Raw genomic sequence first — 20241 nt, 5'->3', positions numbered from 1 at the left:
TTTTCTTTTACTGGCTGCAGTAGATGTGAATACTCCCCCATCCTAAAGGGGGTATGAAAAGAGTAGTCTGGCTGGGAAGTGCCCTTTTGCAGGGCACAGATGGAGATAAGCCCAAGTGTACCAGCTTTTGCAGCCATTTCAGCCTTTCTCATACAAGAAAATCTGACCTGAGACCTAAATGGGACTGTTTTCCCTTCTTACATAGAAATGGTCTTTTCTAAAATTACATGTCTTTAAATAAGTGTTAGATGATTCTTTTGTGTTTGATAAGTGTTAAACCGATGTGTACTGTGGCATGTCAGTAAATGGTGTCTTATGGGGATTTGTACTAAGGCCTGTGGTGGTAACCTTACTAAATGCCTGTCTAAACCCATTTCTTGAATAAGATAGTCTGTACCTGTGACTTGTAAAGATATCCCAAGATAATGTTCCTTTGCACCCCAAAAATTAACATGTTTTTGTTGGTTGGAGAACACTCGTTCTGCCTTTGCAGTGTGTCTTTTTGGGCTTTTCAAAATGAGGGCTAACATTGCAATGCTGTGTTAAACATGCTGAGCTGGTATCCTGAGAGCTGTCTCATTCCAAGTGTCATGAGAGCCTTTCCAGCTCTGCGCTGCAGCATTCTGCGCCATGAGTTTTCTTTCACCCAAGTGATGGACTCGTCTGTGTTTACATCAGATTTTTCTTTTGTTTTATGTGATTTTCCTTTACTATTATGCACAGACAGCTGTGGATGATTTAAACACCGTGTGTCATAGGTTTAGAGTGCAGCACTGCAAACTATCACAGTAGTTACTGTTTTCCCAAGATACAGCACCTGCAATGTTGAGATTATGCAGGATTCCTCCTTTCAGTAAAATAAGTAAATAGTCTCAGCACAAAAATTGCAGCATTGTTTCCATAACCATAAATATGATCAAGTCCCTTAAATGTGACCCTCAGATAAATGAAAAGGCAAGTAGAAATTTTTAAGTACCACAAAAGAAACCTTCTAATTTTTTTGAAGGCATAGTAATTGTTTTTCTGTACCTAACCACCATTGCTTCCAACAGCTGGAGTTAGGCATTACAGAATGACAATATAGAAGTAATTTTAGAAACACTTTTATTTGCGTACTGCAGAGATATGAGGAAATATGCTATTCTAGACAGAGCTGCAGACGGAGAGAGGAGGGGGCTTAAGGGTTGTGCTGGAATTAGGTGTGAAAAGACTGAGGACAACAGTCAGCACACGTGAGGCTAAAATGAGCGCCGGTGACGGGGGAGGAGTCAAGGAACCAAACCAGCTGAGCTGGAAGGCAGCTGGGGAATGGCGAAGAGGGAAGCCAAGGAAGAAAACTGGGAGGAGGAAGGGGAGGAAATGAGTCAAAGTACCTTAGGGATTAGGTCACTATTTTGAGTGGGAAAGGTACTCAGAGCCTTTCCGTACCCCTCTTTTGCCAGCTTGTGTTTCAGGATAGCTTTGCCAAAAGCGATAGCTGGCAGGGGAGGGAGGCAGGTGTCCCAGCTTTCGGTAGCAAACTCCTGGTGTCTGGAGTGGCAGGTAGCCAGTGTGACAAACGGCAATTAAGTACCTGTACCGTCAGTTCTCCAGGGATAGGCATGAAGCCATGGCAGTGGATACACACGTAGCGGGCACAGAGCGTCCGTGGTCTTTAGCTTGCGTTGCCCGGCGGATCCGAGCGCAGCTGGAGGGCTCTGCCGGGTGCCGCCTGATCCGCGGGGGCCTCTGCGCTGGGCTGTGCCAGGTGTCCCCTGACCCGTGTGGGGGCTCTGCCCGGGCTCTGTCCCGGTCCCTCCCGGTGCCGCCTGACCCGCGGGGGGCGGGCGGAGCGGCGCGGCCGCCAATTGCCGGGGCGGGGCGGGGCGGGGCCCGCGGAGAAGCCGCACGGGAAAGTTTCTGCCTGTCCCAATTGCCTGCTACCTCCGCTCTCCTTCTGCCCCCTCGGAGGCTGGCGGGCTTCCCGCTCTCTCTCTCTCTCTTTCTCTCTCTCTCTCTCTCTCTCTCTCTCTCTCTCTCTCTCTCTCTCTCTCTCTCTCTCTCTCTCTCTCTCACTCTCTCACTCTCTCACTCCCGGGACTGCTGTCCCTTCCTCCTTTTCCTCGTCGTATTATGGCTCTGAGTTTTTGAGCTTTTCAGCGCAGGACAATGGATATGTCGGACCCCAGTTTTTGGACGCTCCTTTCCAACTTCACGTTGCCCCACCTGCGGCGGAGCAGCCGGCTCCGCCGGACGCAGAGGTAAGGCCGGCCGGCCGCTCCAGGTGCGCGGGAGCGGGCACCGGATTTCCTGATCCCCGGCAGAAGAGCCATGGGGAGGATTCGCGGCCTCCTGGCTTCTCCCGATCTGGAGCTGCGAGAGCTGAGAGCCTCTCCTTGCGAGGCCCTTAGTGGTGGATTTTATATACCGAACGCTGCGTGTTACTTTGCCTCCTTTTATGAGGTGGTGTTTTGTTTTCACTAGCCCTTCAGCCTTCCCCTGCTTTTTTTTTTTTTTTTTTTTCCCCTTAAAGACGCTTTCAGTTTGCTCTCAAATATTCGACCTTTTATCGGGAGCAGATATTCCTTATACGGACAACTCAAGGTAGCCTGCTTTGTTCGGTGTTCCTGAAGGGACAAGTCTGCGTCACTATTGTTTTTAGACAGGCTAGCTGGTATTTCTTAATACAGGAATGGCCTTTTTATTTGTGTAGCATTTTCATAATTGTCAGAAGAGGGGGGGAAAGGTTTGGAAATAATAAATGCCAAGTAAAAGTTGAAGGGTTGTGCCGTCAATGGGCGGAAAACTGACAAGCTTTCACCTTACGGTCATTTTTTGTGCCGTGGTGTCCCTTGCGGTTAAGTGTATGTCCCTATCACAAGGAGCAGAAAAAATTGTAAAAGTTTGTAACTTTATACACTAGTGAATGCCATTTTGAGACATACCAGTTGTTTTAAATTATGATATGCTTTTATCTGTGAAACCACCTTGATTATTGGCTTATGTATTATCCTTGGAGAACATGTGTGAAATGTTTCTTTTGCTAGCTCAAAAGCTGGCACAAACTAAGCCAGTAAAGCTGGTTATTCATAAGCCATAAGTGTTTTTGTACTAATGTTTTTTCAAAAGGAAAAAAAAATGACCATCTCTTTAATGGCAGAAAGTTAAAGTAGGAAAAACAAGTGATCTGTTTCACATCACTGTGCAAAACTGTTCCTTCAGTAAATATTCATTCTTCGTGTCTCCTACTTGGGGTAGATGTAAGTGCTGAGTTATTTTATAATTATTATCCCTCTCTTGTAAATAATTTTTTTACTCTTACACAGTGTTGACTGAGAATCCATATAGGTGTTATGCATTTTTCTGCTGCAAATGTACCCAAGTTTAAAGATGGGAACATGCTGGAGTTTTTCTAGTTGTCTCTACTATTCGTACTCAAGTTGGTTTTGCACCTCTGTGAAGACCTAAAAATACCTTTTATAAAGTGTATGGCTGCATGGCAGGTTGAGGAGAGAGACTTCATAGACTTCACAAGAAACATGAAATAAATGCATACCACGTGTTATTTTGTTTTTTAATATTTGGATATTTTCCTGCTTTTCAAACATACAGTAGTGGATTGTGGATATATTTGAAAGACTTTTTAAAGCAGCATTGAATATTGTCTCAGCATATCCCGTATATGGCATAGCAATGAATAGTACATGCCATATATGCAGTTACGTTTTATGTATTACAAGGATATTCAATATTTAATGCCATCTCTTTAGCCAAATCAGTGTGTCGCAGCATTGTGAAACTAAAAAGCCAGCAGTGGAATTTCAAGGCTGCTTACTCTTATTGGGTCCAGATGCCCTCCTTTCTCAGGGTAGTTCTCTCTTCTGAGTGGGGGGAGCTCAGGATCTGCTGCCTTGCTGTCACCTGGGGAAGGCTGACCGCACACTTCTTCAGCTCTCTTCTTAAAGGTGGACCTGTTCTCTGCACCATTATACTTGTAATTCATTTATTAATATAAGAGATTCCAGAGCAATAAAACTGTCAGAAGTACAGCTAATATGGACAGGGCAGATTCTCCTGTAGAAATGGGCTTAGATTAGTTAAGATACCAGCTGGATCTGCTTATTCTGAGCTGTGTCTCACCTGCCCTATCTTCACAAGGTCAGTCAGCTGTAGACCCAACTGTGGCATGAAAAAACTGGAAGGATAGATGCTTACTTTGCTTGACTTGCCACAGGACGTCTTCCCTTTCTAAGAGTGCTACTGGGTAGTGGTAGCCACTCCTGTTTTGTATAGGTTTCCAGACATTTTAGAGCCCAAAGAGTAGGCTGTGGAGTAAGACCTGAAGGGTGTCTAGTTCCTGTTGTCTGAATCTGCTGGCTGTACTTGACTGAAAGTTTTGGGCCCACCAATTCAAGACATGTTTTTACTTAATAGTAACGCTGCCTATGAAACTTGTCTAGCTTGCTGCATGCCTCGGTGCTTCATGAAAATTTTATAAGGGGCATTCATTGTTTTTTCTGGTTTTATTCACGGTTGGCTTTGGGGCTGACTCCTTGCCAGTGTGAGAGCATTAATTTTATGGTTTGGTTGACCATTTTTGCCTTTTAGTTATGTTCCTTTTACCTTTTCAGTTACTTTAACCTACACTACCAGGTTCTTGTGGTCTGCTAGACTGTACCATTTCTATGAGCACTATCGTACTTTCTTGACATTTGGGATAATGAGAATTGACTGCTAGTACTAAGAATATTGTTTCTTTGTACAGAGTTACTTGATGTAACCATTTATCTTTTTGAGGTTCTAAGAAGTAAAAAAGGAAAAGATAGTCTCCTTAAGGAGGAGTTTTCCAACATTAGACTTAGCTGAATTTCAGTTGTAGCAGCTCTTTATGGAAGTGATACCTGAATAAGAAACATCCCAGCCGGAATTTCAAGTCTTGGAGTGGGTTTTCAGGACTGGCGAGTAGAAAAATTCTCTTCAGTTATGAATTGGAGGCATTTGGTATTGAAATTGCTGAACCTATAAATGCCATGGATTACACCATGCGCTTTTACAGTGAAGAAACATGTATGCCATTATGTGTTAACTTCTTTTTTGTTACTGTAGATATGTGGACCCTTAACAGTATTCAGATACCTACCTGGAATGACATTGTTGGGAGTAGAAAACTTGAGAGACTGAGAGGATCTCTTTCTGTGTGTAGACATTTATTTATATAGATTGCTCTGTAGGCTTACAAATGGATAAATATGTACATATAAACTTTCCTCATATGGAAAAAATCACTAAATGCTTTCTGCTTCATTTTATGATACATATTTAGTTCTCTCCGCTACTTTCGTTCTTTGTCTCTCATCTCTCTGTATCTTTTACAAAACGGGCAAGCCAGTGATCCTTTTTGTGTGCGTGTCCTTTTCTCTTGTTATTTGTGGTAGTTGCACTGAAACAATGTTATTACAATCAGTCTTTCTTTGAGTCAGAGGGGGTTTTCTTTCCCAAAGGCATGAGATTCATGAGTGCTTGCCCAGTTGCCACTGAGCCAAAGTAGACTCCTAGATGGTTTGTGTTGAGTCTTCGTTTTATTGAAGTCATTGAAGTGGTAGTTTGTCTTTCATGATATAGGATAAAATATTCATCAGTCATTGAGTATATGTCCTGATCATAATAATTTCTGAAACCTTAAAAACAAAGGAAAATTATAACTTGTATTAGAAACACAGAGAACAGAGTAGTCAAACTTTGTTGTAGTTCTATCACTTTCGGGACAGCATGCTTCCTGGAAAATACTAAGCAGGTTTTTTTAATTTCTCTGAGTTGGCCGTTTGAGTAGGTTCAATGATGTTAAAATTATGATGTAAACTCTTGCTATTGGTCCTTGCTTTTTCCTTTGTCCAGATAGTGTACTATAAGTAAATATACTATGAATGGATTGTTTTGCTTAGTAGTAGGTATTAAAAGTGGTCCTGTTGATACATAAGAAAACCAAGCATACTTATTAACATAAAAACAGCCACAAACCCATGTTATTCTGTTGATGTCAGCTGAATCTGTGTTCCAACTTGAATTACTTTACTTTGGTTACATAAGAGTAAACATCAGTTAAAATTTTGTTTAAAAAGTGTTTCTTTTTGATGTAACTGTGTTGTTTTTAATGTATATTTGGGAGTGTAGTAGTTTGAAGAGCTTTACTTTTTCCTTACTTTCAGCTTTCTTCTCTCACCTTTGTGCCTACAAGCACTAGAATGCTTGTAGCTATTATCCTAATAGATGAGTAAGTTTAGAGAGAAGATTGTTATCCCAAAATGGGAGGGAATAATTATCACATCTGTGCAGACTATCTGTGTTTTCAAAACACACTGTCATTGAATATATTTTATTAGAAATTAATCTGTTGGACTAATGATCCCACTGCTTTATGTGCTACCTGGTGAAATGTTAACGTATCTTGGTAATTGTGTTTCCTTTCATTCACAATAAGGTCTGTGTGGTAGTTCTGCGGGATAGTTCTATAGTGTCACTACCAGAGTGACTGTGTTGTTTTTATTCTCTTTGGTTTACTTGACCAATATTTTTGTTCAAGCAATTAATGTATTTCAAGTTCCGCTAACAGTCTGAATAAGTCATCATTGTTTCTTAGCTTTAGCCAGACTGGTGAGGATTCATCTGGTCATATTCCTGTTTTTTGCTTCGTTCTCATCTGATAAAATACTAATTTGTTAGAATTATTTTGAAATCATTAGAAGGTAACCAAAGGATATTATTGTAGAAAGCTCAAGGAAAGCTGAAACATGAGCAAAATAAAAAAGAAGCTTAGAAAAGTGCTGGAACATGCTGAATGAAACTGTAATTTTTGATTTTTTTTTTTCCCTCCACTGTTGTAGTTAATGTCTGCTGTGACACGGTAGGAGACAATCTTTATTTTTCTTGCCCAGAGAATCTAAAGGACACTAGTCCAGACATCATTTCATGTGGTGTGGTTGTTGCGACACATCGCGTGATGTGGGCACAGCACACAGAGATTCACTCTGTTGTATTTGGCTTACATCTGCTACTGATGTTCTACAGTCGAGTTCTTGCTGTATTAGACATTGACTGATCTTTCTCAAATGTAATTTTGAAGCACCCAGGAGCTCACCTGTGCAGTGGTTAATAGTTGCATCTTCTGCTCCACTTGTTAGAGAGCTTCAAAAAGAGCTTCTGTTAGTGATAAGCTACATACCTACCTTGTGGCTGCACATACTGATTGATGGGCTTACCTCTGGTAGCTCTTTGTCAAATCTGGAAATGGTGGTCAGAATAGTGGATTGGAGGGTAGGTTTCCCATGAATTTGGGCAGAGAAGAACCTTCAGCAAAGGCAAATGCAGTGTCCTGCACTTGGGGAGGAATAACCCCAGGCACCAATATTACTGGCTGGGGGCTGACCTGCTGCAAAAGAAGGGCCTGGGTGTCCTGTTGGACAATAAACTGTCTGTGAGCCAACAGTATCCTGGGGTGAATTCAGAGGAAGAGCATTGCCAGCAGGTTGAGAGAGCTGATGCAACCCTTTTCCTCAGCCCTGGTAAGGCCACATGTGGAGTACTGTGCCATTTCTGGGCTCCACAGTATAAGAGTGACATAGAGCTTCTGGAGCAAGTCCATCAGAGACCTTCTGAATTGATCTGGAGCATTTCTCTTACGAGGAAAGGCTGAGAGAGCTGGGCCTGTTCAGCCTCAAGAGGAGGCAACTAATGGGGGACCTAGTTAAGGTGTATAACTATCCAAAGGGTAGTGTCAAGAGGATGGGAGCCAGGCTCTTCTCACTGGTGCCAGTCAGTAGGGACAAGGGGCAGAAGCAGATGCTCAAGAAATTCCACCTCAACATGAGGTTGTGAATTTGTTACACGTGTCATTGTGCAGGAGGGGTAATGATTTTGTTGGTTATGAGATGTGAAATCGCTCAGTATTTTGGGCCACTGTGTTTAGAACATGAAGATAATGCTAACTGATTTAGGTTGAACATTTGAAATGAAGTTTATTAAATGTGTCACACTAAAAATGATGTAAAAGTGTTTAACGTTGCAGTAGTAGTTCTTTATATATTGTCACATTATCTATAAGCTGTAAACCTGAATCAAGGTGTCATGTTTTGTCATTAGAAAAATTTAGTAGGAAGTAGATTTGTTGGGAGGAATACTGTGATGCCACCAGGACAGGTGCATATGTGCCTCTCTCAAACTGTGGAAAATCAAAAAATTCATTTATCTTTGATTCAGCCTTATTCAATAGGTGTATTGTATTCAGTGGTGGCTTGTCGATTTTCTCTTAGAACCTTTCAGAGGATTTTTTCCTTTGAACCTTTGCAAATTCATTAACTGTAGTAATTGTGAAATTTTAAAGCCACACCCTCCACCTCCCGAACCCTCCCAATATCTAGTATTAATATGTAAAGTTTTGTCTAGACAAAATATGCAAGGGTCATATATTGGACTGTAATCTTCATCTGATATGAGGATCTGCTGCATAACTCTGTGCATGGTTACTTGACCTAATTTTTCATGTTACTTAAATGTACATGCACAGAGACATTTAAGGAGATTGCTCTCATTTAATATACTTGTCATTTTTTTATCCATTTCTTGGACTGTTAACTTCTCAGCACTAATTTTTCAGTGTGTGTTTTTTTTTCCAAGCAGTACATAGGGTATATACTATTGATACACACTGTATCAGTTAGGTCTACTTCAGTAAGCTCTTTCTACCTGAATAAAGCTGAAATTAAAGAATACTCCACACTTTCAGTGAAGCATTAAATCTCGTGGTACATCAGTTCTGTGATTCTATTTAAAATGCTCTTGGTAGTGAACTAGAAGACTGTTTGGCATTGTTCCTAGTAAACATAAACATACTCGGAAGCACTGTAACTCAGAACAATTCCCAGATTGATCTAGTCAATAGAGAGACTTCACAATGGTGACCTGCCACTGACAGATGAGTATAAAAATGTTGGGGTCATGTCAGAAAAGATATACTAGCTTTTTCACCCTTTTTTTTCAATTAGCAATGATCTTCCCTAAGTAAGTGTTTAGGAATAAGGAAAACGATCATGTTGTATTGTTTGTGAAAGATTATAATTAATATTTTAAGTAGCATCTGGTTTTCCCATAAAATTCTGGCATATTCGGTTTTGATGATTAGAAAACAAGAACTGATGCAGTTTCCTTATCCCACCCATTCTTTTATTCTGCACATGCAGTAATGACGTAGATGTTCTAGCATGTAATAGCCTGCTTTTGAGCTCTATCAGTTGACTTCAGCCTGGGTTTAAAATAGTGTATTAAAGAAAAATTGTGAAAACGTTACTCACCAGTGAATTCTGTTTTTCTCCCTCAAAAAAATGTTGAAGCATATGTCAAATGAGGCACTGCTTACTGGTAGGAAAATGGCTTTATATATATGATCAAAATGTCTATCTTTTCTAACTATACTGGTTTAAAACATAGTTATTAACATCCAAGTAAATAAAGGGAAATCAAAGATATGTATAATCTGTTTTATAAAATTGATTAGTTTAAGCATTTACTTGTAAGCAAATTAAAAATCTATGTTAATGGTGGGTAGACTGAGGTAGTCCTGTGTAATGTTAAGGGTGTTTATTATTGAAGAAATACCATTCAGCTACTTAATTTGCTGAAACAATGTGAAGTATTGTGCGTTGCAGTAGTTTAGTTTAATAAAAATATATATACTCTAAGTTCTCTTAGTGCTTGATTATAATATCGTGTTCCAGAGTTTAAAAAGCATCATTTCTCTCAAGGCAATAAGGTAGTTGTTGAACAAATGCTGTTTCTTTTTTGTATGTCAGTAAGGGAATACATTACTCTGAACATTTTTTTATGTATCTGACAGAATTTTTTTTTTTTGGTTTTGGGGGACATACATGAATGTAAACTTACCTGTTGCAAGCTCGAAGAGGAAATGTCAATGCTTTTATTGTTTATTTTTATATATATCAGTATATATGGTGTTACTGCCCATGGTAGAGGGGGTTGGAATTACATTAGTTTTTTGAACTTAACTAATTCAAACTAGTCTAGCATTTGTATTGTGAAATACCATGTCATATATTTTTCCTTAAGAAATAGGGGAAGGATTAGCTTTATTTTCTTTTTTTTGAGGTAATTCTGTACATATTAGTTTCATCTGGAGCTCAACTTGAGAGGGCTAATAAATTAAATGTTACTTTGTTGGAATGCTGGTACTTTTTATCAGTGGTTCATTTTAAGAGGTACTCAAGATATGCATAACTGAAGCAGTAGTAGGTTGACTTTTTTTTATTTTTCTTTGGCTGTTTTCTTGCATGTGTTTGGGAACACTGCCTAGTCAGCCTTCCCTCTCTGGGCTACTGGGCCTCATCCCGTACAAAATTTGGCATATGCTTATGAACAGATTCACACTTTTCAGGGGAGATAGATTTGGTGTGTGGAACAACTTGCAGTGCTTTTTTGACACTTTGGTTTTTTTTTTTTTTCCATGCATTCCTAAAAGAGAAGTGTTTATATTATAGTTACTTGTTTTATTAAAGCTAATCATCAGATATGAATTTCTGTAAGAAGCCTGTACTTTTGAAATACATTTAAATGTAATGTTTTTATGCATCAGTTTTAAGTCCTGAAGTTGTTATAGGGAAGATGGGTACAGTAGTTTGAACTAGTTGGGTTTTGATAAATATGAGTATAATGAATCAGCTTCTAATTTAAATTCTGATTCTTAAAATCCTCTTTCACTAACTGACCTTCTTCCAGCCAAGAGGTGGTGACATTCTGGCTAAATGTCCCAGAGATGGCATGGCATATGAGTGGCTGCATATGCTTTCTCTCTGGATAGCTAAACAACAGGGAGGAAAGTTGACCCCAGAGGGAGTTTGGAGAGCAAATGGAACATGAGAGATGAAAATTTCGCAGGAGGATTGTAGAAGATGTAATGCTGTGATTGAACCAGAGGACATGGATCTGTAGAATATGTAGGTTCCCTGGTTTTTCTCTTGACAGAATTATTTGTAACAGATATTTGTAATTTAATTTAACAATATATTAGTTAATATCAGTAAGCCTAACAATCCAGAATGAAGTTCTGCCTTCAGTCATGGCTGTTTCTTGTTGATTACAGTTCATCCTGACTGGGAAAAGGCAATTTTTAGTTGATAAATATATCTTTACAGATCTTTACATAGTTCAAACATAAACATAGCAATCCAGTCCTTGATGAAATGGAAGTTAGATACTGATGATAAGAGTAAATCAGACATATGTTTCTACCAACAGCTGTCTTCATGTTTACCAGAATTTGTTGTTAGGATCGTGTTCATAATATAAATCAATACCTGGGGTTTTTTAATTCCCTGTTTTGGAAAGTGGAAAGAGGATGCTTGAACAGAACCTCTTTCATCTGACAGTGCTATTCAGTGAGAAGTCGTAATTAACTAATATCCTTTGTGATAATACTGTTAACTTGCCTGGATTTAACTAATAAGAACTAAATTGTGTACATTTGTTTTACAGATTTGCTTTTTCAGTGAGTCTAGGGTCTAGCTTGTTCTTCTGCATGGGTATGTCAAGGGAATTTCCATAAGTACTGTAGTAGTAGAAGCAAAAGCAGTCAGACAAGTCCAATATGCTCTGTTCACCTTGTCTATGAACACCCCATGCAAAAGGATGATTATATCAGTTCACTGTACCATCAGGTCTTACCAGAGAATCTTCCTTTTGCATTCACCAAATAATGAACAAAGAAAATATGTAACACTTTTTTTAAGTAAGATTACAGGATATATTTTTTTTTCTCACCTGAGGATTGGTGATTGGCTTCGTCCCTGGCCATTCTGCTGTGTTTTCATTGAACTGTTGTGTTTGGAGGCATCTACTCTCCATTTGTGATGTATGACTAATTGGAGAACATGAGTTCTGTTGGGAGATGCACTTCTGTCTAGTTTTTCCTTGCTACTTGGTTGTGTCTCAGAAATGCTATTCTGTCTTGCCAAATGTCAAAATGTTATCATCTTTTGCAAGGCTTTGATTTCTATCTGTGGCAAAAATTTCAAAACAGAAAAATGAAACTTCTTCCTGTTTTCTTGTTTGATGGTTGTTTTTTATTGTTTTGTTTTTTTTTTTCCCTGTTTGAAAATTGTTTCCTCAAATTACTACTTATGTGACCTCTTCAAATCTTATAAGAGCAAGTGACTCTTTTTTCCCTTTTCCGTAAAGGAAATACAAAACATACTAGAGTATATGAATATCCTAGGTTATTTTTTAAAATATGCAAATTGTTCACGTGGGTCAGACATAAGCATTCAACATTATCTACAAATTAATACCTTTTAACCATCACATGTTTCCTCCTTCTGATTCATAAATTATAAGGCAAGAAGAAACCAGTAGGATCACCTACTCTGACAGCCTACAGGAAATAAGACACAGAGTAATAGAGATTTAGTAATTTTGCCCTCCCAGACAGGGTAACATGCTTCTTTAATCATTGGCAAGTTTGGCAAAATCTGAAACATTTGACACTTTTCTGGCCAACTTTCTTTTGTTTCTTGTTGTTCCTTAAGTGAGCTGTGTTTTAGCACTACTAATTTATTGCTGATGCTATTGTCTCTCACACCAACCTTAGTAATGGCCTTGGAGACATTGCACCAGTCTTTTTATAAACATAAAAAAATGTTCATTATGTTCTTTGTGAGTGTGACTGCCTAAATACAGTCCAGGGGTCACCAGATGGATATTAATAGAAGGAAATAATCTAAAGAGAGGTCCAAAGGACTCTCTGCATTTTCTGCCTCAGTTGGTTTGAAAAAATTAATTTCCCCTTTAAGTCATACTGAAGGAACAATGACATTGTGTTTTCTAAAAGACACCTGCCCCAGGAAGCTGGCTGATGGGCTGACAGCACAGCCTGGGTTCTGTGTGTTGTGAGAGTGCTTGCCCCAGGTCCCTGTAGGAATGTTGGATGTGTGTAAAGTCTTGGTGGGAGGAAGTCATTTGCTCTCTCATAGGTGGAATGGGCTGTCTGAAAAGATGGGAGTCTGTGGGAGTTGTATGAAGGATTGTGTCCTGCTGAGGTGTTTTTGGAAGCCTGTAGTGCAGTGGGAGGCAAAAGTGCCCCATTGGTCTTGTTCATGGAGACTCTTACAAAGTTATCTGCAGAGCTGTTCCCAGGTGTCACCTTGTAGGTAAATCAGATAATTACAAAAAAAAAAAAAGGTACAGGAATGAAGTAAAACAGATGCAGTACGGACAATCAGAAGACCAGAGTCCGGGAACTAGATCATCCTATATGTCAGGAACACTGAGTGCATATTAGAAATCTGGCACCCTTAATGCAATGACTTGTTGCTGAGTGTTGTTTTAGTTTGGGGGTACCATATGCGTGTAGAATATTAGAATATCTGCCAGGTTTCAGATTATTTGAAGTTACAATTTAAACACTTATTTTTTTTTACACAAAGTTGTTGCTGTTCTGATATAAATATGCATATATTAAACATGCAGGTAACAGAAAATACAGAATTACAAAAGTCAGTGTAATTGCCCAATTTTATGGAAAAGATCATATGGAAAACCCCACTTTATAGTCACAGACATTTTTAATGTTAGAGAAAGGATTAGAGTTTGAGAACTGGCTTGGAGTTTTGCCTTACACAGTGCCCTCTTTGAAGTCACAGTAGCAATGCACACAATGCTGCACAACCAAAAGCAAGGATGGAGACATAGTTTTCATTCTAGTTTTCATATATGTTTACAAATATTTCAACTGAACAGTTTGTACTGTTAAAAATATGGGATTTTTTTTCTGCAAACTTTTTATTATTTTATAAAACCACTTTTCTGATAGACGTCAAGATTTTGTAAACATAAAAGTCATAAACCATGAAAGGATGACTTCATTTGATGATAACCATCTTTGGGGTGAAGGCAGCAAATATTATTAATACAGCTATTCAAGATAAGTGAAGACAAGCCAAAGACAAGCCAATATAGGACTTCACTTGAAGTCTAAGTAGTTAAAAGACAATTCATTGTAATATGATTTGAAAGGAATGTGGTGCTTTGTGTTCTTAGGATGAATTGTGAGCAGTATCAGATTTTTTGTTTTTAAGGCATTTGTTTTGTCTTTTTTTTGATAACTCCCGTTATTCTACTAACGTTACCTTTATTAGGCAATATTCTTTCAAGTCCTGTCAAAAGTGAGGGCTACTGTTGCCTCATAAAAAACTTAGAGAACAAAGGATGTGAAGGTGAATTTGTTCCTGGCTTTGTGACTTGCCTACTACTAGAAGAGAACTAGGATTTTTTGACCAGTGTCCCATTTTTTCCTTTTTCTTGAACCCTCTGACTGTGGTGTTCATAAGACATTTTCCAAACAAAAAGGAAGGCTACGGAAATGGTGGTTTTCTCCTTTCTGAACGTCGATTCTTCAGTCTGTGATGCAAGTAGAAACCTTAAATTAGCTAATGGGCCAGATGAGTAGTGAGGTGATTACTCTTCCTGATGGCCAAAAAGTGTAGCACACCCTATTCTGTCACCTTACCTCATCCACACCCTCTTGTAACCTGTTGGAGATGTTTGTCTTGTCTATGTATTGAACCTGGGTTTTTGGGCTTGTGTAAGCTCTTTTGAGTGGAGGCTGTCATTTGTTGTGCTCATATGATGTGGAGAACAATGAGGACTCATAGCACGACTGCATATGTAAGAAGTAATACTGCTTTTCTCCATTGGGCTCTTTTGCATGATGGACCGAGTGATTTTGTTCTTGAAAGTAGATGATGAGGGGTTTCCTTAGTTACGACAGATCTACTCTCAAAATACTTTTAGAAGTCTTAGAACAAAGCTACCTACTACATTTTTCAGAGTTTCTGCAAATTCACTTCATTGCAGCCTAAAGGAGGAAGGCTTTGGTCTGAAATCATTGTACACTGTTCAAGAACAGAGAGATCTAGTCATTATTTGTAGAAAATGAAGCTGCAGATTATTTTTTTCACACATTTGCTGCATTTTAATTTTGGAATAGAAAATGTGCAATGGTGTCAATGTACTTGGTGAGGTTAGTGGTTACCAAGGTTTTCAAGCAAGTGTCTAATGTATAATGTAGGATTAATTTCAGTTGATTCGATTTGTTTGAATTAAGCTAGAAGATACCCCGTACCCTTCTGGAACACTCTAAGACAGCAGTTTCTAAGCTTAAGGCTTAATGATTATTTTTTCCTTCCCTTCTCCCAGCACATTGAATTTATAAAATGACTACAGAACTATAATGAGTACTTCTTTTAATTTAAAATATTTTTATGTATCTTGAGGGTATGATTTAGTTCCTTGAATGTCTGACTTCTAATCTTTACTGTGGCCACCTGTTTGCCTCAACAAATAGAGTGAACTTCTGTGCTTCTCTTAGCATACTCAGTGGTGATACCCTTCTGAATTTTACCTACTTTTTATACTTGGCCTGTGATTTAATAAAATTTGATTTGTTAAACTAGACAGTTATGTATTGCTAAATTTAATCTCAAATCATCCTCATTTCACTTTCTTGTCAGAGATGGTAAGTTCTCTTGAATGATGAATTGTATATACATAGTATGTAACAGACTTATTTCTGTTAGTTTGGGAAGTTTTCAGGAGCTTGATTCTACCAAAAGACATGTTGATTTTAAATTAAGCATTGGTGGAGAAATGCTTGAGGTGACCAGGGTTTTACTTAACCCAAATTTGTTGTCAAAGTGATCAAGCTTTTTCTTCAGTTAGCTTGTTGAGATATTGAACAGCAACCCAGGACTGAAGAAAACACATTCAGTTGATTTGGGTTTCTGAATGTTCAGTAAGTTTTTTCACAAGTGTGTGCTTGACTACCCTTATGCTTACTAAAAGCAGTGATCTCTAATGATCTCATGTGGTTGGCAGCCGAGATTCATCTGCAAAACAGCACTGTGCCCTGCAGCACTGTACTGGGGTGTGTGCTTAGCTCTGACTTGGGGATGATCATCATTTCCTGCAGCAGCTAGTTAGCCCAATGCTTCATAGCCCAAGATGTGAAAAAATCACTGCATGAGGTGGTATTGCTACAGGCATTTGGACTATTAAGGCTAGACTTGTAAAGGATATGACGTGTATCTTTGTATCACATTGCAGCATGATGCCTGTTTCCAACACTGATGACTGACATGTTTCTACTTTTTTACTCATGAAAAAGTGTGATGGGAGACATTAGTGAATAGGTAGATCAGAATTTACCCTTTGGAGAGAGTGACTACGTTATGTTTCAAAAATATGTCTAGTATAACACAGTGAGTATTCAGAACTTAAAAGCAGAATGTTATTTTCTGGAATTATTAACATAACTTGGTTTTGGAGCTCTGAGTGGGACATGCTTCAGTGTCTGTCTGCTAAACTAATATCAAACTTGTTTTTGGAGCTCTGGGTGGGAAATACTTCAGTGTCTTTCTGCTAAGCTAATATCAAACATATGAGTATCAGTAATGTAATGTTCAGTCCAGCTTCAGTCTTTCAGAGACTCTTGGGATTTCAGCAGATTTTAGCAGAATGATACTGTACCTGTCTTATGCTAGATAGATGAGAAGGTGCTACTCTTGTGTTTGAGTTTCTTTACTGAAGAAAATACCAATAAAGAAAAATTAAGAGAGTGAGTTATGCTATTTCTCTGAAAAATATAAAGAAAAAAAGTATCCGGAACCTAATGAAACACTTTGGAAGGAAGAGATGATCAGATTGCATTTCTGTTTCACCAAATTGTTGTATACCAGTTTTCCAGTTAGAATCTTGGGTTTGGGTTTTTTATAGGTCTTTTTTTTAATATTTCAGTGTTTTTCCTGTATCAGCTAGATTCATGCTAGTCACAGTGAGGCAAGAGATTATATATTCCCATAAAAACAAGTCAGAACTATGTAATCAATTTAAGCTAGGTTGAGAAAACAATCAGTCACTTTTTAATTGGTCACACACCCATATCTAGATCGAACTAGTTGTCCAGCCCTCCTGAACTGTATGCAACTATTACCTGCACAAACTTTCTTGCGGTTTTGAAAGACTGAAAAATCATTTTTATTTAATGTTTAGTTATGAATTTATAGAAGGGAGATTGTTAAAAAGCATGTGAATATGTTAACATTGATTGATGTGAATGTTTTATCATTTAATTTCCAAGTGGTAGTTTCTACAGTTAGGATTTGAAGAAAGCATAAATCCACAAATGTCTCTATTCTTTTATATGCAAGACATTTGGGGAAGTGGCTTTAGCAGACATTAATTTGTCTTTCAGAGGTATGCCTACATTTGGCTTTCAAGCTGAATGTAGTCTGTCTGAGATAATTTGTAATGATTATTTGAAAAGCTGAGCTAGAACCTTTGTTAACAGAAAATCTAATGTTTGATTAAACTACTGAACCAATTACAGGGACTTTTTTTCAAAAACAGGAAATGAAGAATTAGTGTTCAAACTTTCAGCATGTTCTTCCTTACTACTGTGAGGGGTAGAAGATCACAGAATACTGTGTAGTAGTTCTACTTGAACCTGTCTCCACTATGTCAAATGGACAGTGTGTGCAAGTTATGCCAAAGTGCATTTTCAGTGGAACAGAAACTACTGAGTTGATCTTAAAGTGTAGATTCAACTTTGGTTTCTTCATCCATGCTGCTTAAGATGACTGGTAATCTGCAAGATTGCTTTTGGTGATGGAATCACTGATGTTAATCTCAGAATAGTAATGATGACACTAACCTCGTGGCAGTACAGCTTACAGAAAACTGAAAAGTCTGGGTTTTACCTTGTCCATGTAAGAGTTACTCATTAGTGTAGTAATATATCTTAGAGGATCTGTGAAATGTGATGTGATGTAGTGGTACTTAAAGACATGGTTGAGGGAAAGGGGAAACTTGCTCATTATGGATTCTGTTTTTACTGTTTTAATGACAATTTTAGTGTCTCTTGGGTCTAAATCCAAATGTAAGTAATAGGCACAAATTCTAGTTCAAAATAGTTGTGATCTGTGGAAGCAAAATGTGTGACTTGTTCAAATTAACTGCTTTTGTGTAATTAACCTTTTATAAACAGCAAGACTTGATGTAAAATCACCTTTTGTAGGAGAGTTTCAACTCTCTTCATTGACAACTTTGAGACAAATTCCCTTTCTGATTTACTCCTCCATGGTCCCAGACACTGCTACTTCACTGTGGAATTTTAACAGAAGTTTAAGAGTCATACAGATCTGTTCTTGCAGGATTATAAAATGTTGAGGTACTTTTAATTATTACTAATTAAATTTTAATTTAATTATTACAAATTAATTATTAATTACTTATGTATTACTAGAATGTTTTCAGGGATTGATGTATAAAAAAGAAAGGCTGTACACTGAATTGCACTCTTCAACTTTGTATGCATCCAAGACAGTTTGTTTTATTTGGAATTCATTACTGTTGTATAGATTTTAGCGCTTTATTTTCTAATGTTCATGGATAGAAGTTAATTTTTGTCTGTTTTTAGATATTTGGGGTTCATGGTAAATTTCTCCATTGCCAAAATAGGGCTTGAAACATGAACTTCCACGACAAATTGTCAAACCACAAAGCAAAAAACCAAACCCCACAATAATAAAAGCCTACCCTCAAAGACTGAAAACTCTCAAGGCATTGTATGAATCCAGAAGACAAAACTTGAAGACTAACTGCAAGTATTGTACTATCCCATTTAACATTTAACAACACACTCACTTTGGTTTCCTCTCCTTTAGTTTGCCTTCAGTTTTGCTTGTATTGGAGCAGATATTGTTTAAACAGTTAAGTTTTAAAACAGATATTAACTTCATGTGTTATGTTGTTTAACAAGCAATATTTCCTGTTGCATCTCAGGTTGTTCTTGTTACTGTGAGTAGCACTGCTGGATCTGGCACCTAAAGCTATTGATCACAGGGGTTGTAGCCTGTCTTGGCTGTGGACAGTAAGTTAACTGATGTGTTTAAAACAAAATGTTAATTATAATTACCACTGCCTACTTTTTTGTCTCTATAGTGGATGTCGCTTTACTAGTCATTTTATGTGATACTTCATTCTTGACACACCAGGGTGAATTAAATAGATCTTTGTTGGAACTTGTTCCTATTCACACTATTAGTTCATAGCTATTTACACACTATAAATCATCTCCTTGCTACATTTTCTTCCTTTTCTTCTTCCTTCTACACTGAGTCACTGGCATTTGCTTTCATGAATCCTCTGTGACCTACTTCTGTTTGTGAGCAATTAGTACATTGGTGGTAATATACTCCTTTCCTGGTATGGGTGTTTTTATGGGGCTAAGTATACACAAAATTTGTTTTCAAAAATTGCTTGTATACTCCGTGCTCTGTTTAGCCTTTTCTCTGTATTCTTGTGGGATACTGTATTGATGTAGAGATTTAGGTCTGGTATAGAAAGTACACTAGGTATAACAGTTAATTTTAAATTTTCTTTTGGCCTTGTTTCTGTGTTGTTGGATTTTCATGAGAAAATAAGGTGTTATTGACTACTGAAGTGGTCAGGAGAGCTATAAATGAGAAATCAATCTTACGTGATTCTTGGTAAAGACGTACTATGAATAGACTTTGTGGACGAGATTCATTCATGAAGGTACTTTTCACTTCATTAAAGCTCTGCTTGAGACTTGTAGTATTGAATGTATACTGTTTTGTTTTGTGTTGTTTGCTAGTTTCACTCACCAGGTTTTCACTAGGCATAACCATGTGGATGCATTTAAAGTCGTATTACATTTTAGTTCTGCTGGGTCACCAGTGGTGGGAAAGAGTTTGGAGTATACCATTGCAGAGAAGAGGGATTTCCCTTTCCCAGGATAATGCATTGTTTCTTCTCAGAGCCTGTATGAAAGATCGCAACCCAGCATTATTATGTTTTGATCTCCAAAAAGCTATGTTAGATAGTCTTAAGGGATTCTAAACTTGTACAGTATTTGTGATTCAGCGACTTGAATAGTTGAATCATTAAAGTGGCATAATGTGTCAAAAGGAAGGGAACGTTTGATGACATAATATGAATGCTTTATCAGTACTTTGTTTGCAATGGCCTAGATAATTTGTTTCTGACCTCACTGAGTAATCCAGTCACTTGAAAGATACGCCACTGAAACTTTTTTTTAATACTGTGCCATACTATTTTTAATACTATGAATGTGTGTGTATATATAGTGTGGATCTGTCACAGCAAACACAGAAGTCATCTGAT

General features: G+C 38.0%; 1 protein-coding gene across 4 annotated transcripts in view; it reads left to right on the top strand.

Annotated features, from left to right (window-relative positions):
• Nucleotides 1-20241, top strand: part of MAST4 (microtubule associated serine/threonine kinase family member 4) — a 292441-nt gene that overhangs the window by 185187 nt on the left and 87013 nt on the right. Inside the window, exon 1 of one of the 4 annotated variants that reach the window (XM_051788339.1) lies at nt 2064-2240. The exons of the other annotated variants lie outside the window; for them this stretch is intronic. Within the exon in view, the coding sequence (XP_051644299.1) occupies nt 2149-2240 (92 nt within the window). The 5' untranslated portion in view covers nt 2064-2148. Of the gene's footprint in view, nt 1-2063; nt 2241-20241 lie in introns of those variants that run through there. 4 annotated transcript variants of the gene reach the window in all.

The sequence above is a fragment of the Manacus candei genome, unplaced genomic scaffold, assembly GCF_025592945.1.
Source record: "Manacus candei isolate 608988 ecotype Guabito, Panama unplaced genomic scaffold, ASM2559294v1 h1tg000024l, whole genome shotgun sequence".
NCBI lineage: Eukaryota > Metazoa > Chordata > Aves > Passeriformes > Pipridae > Manacus > Manacus candei.
Note: the sequence above shows the minus strand (reverse complement) of the source record. Positions and strands in the feature narration are given on the sequence as shown.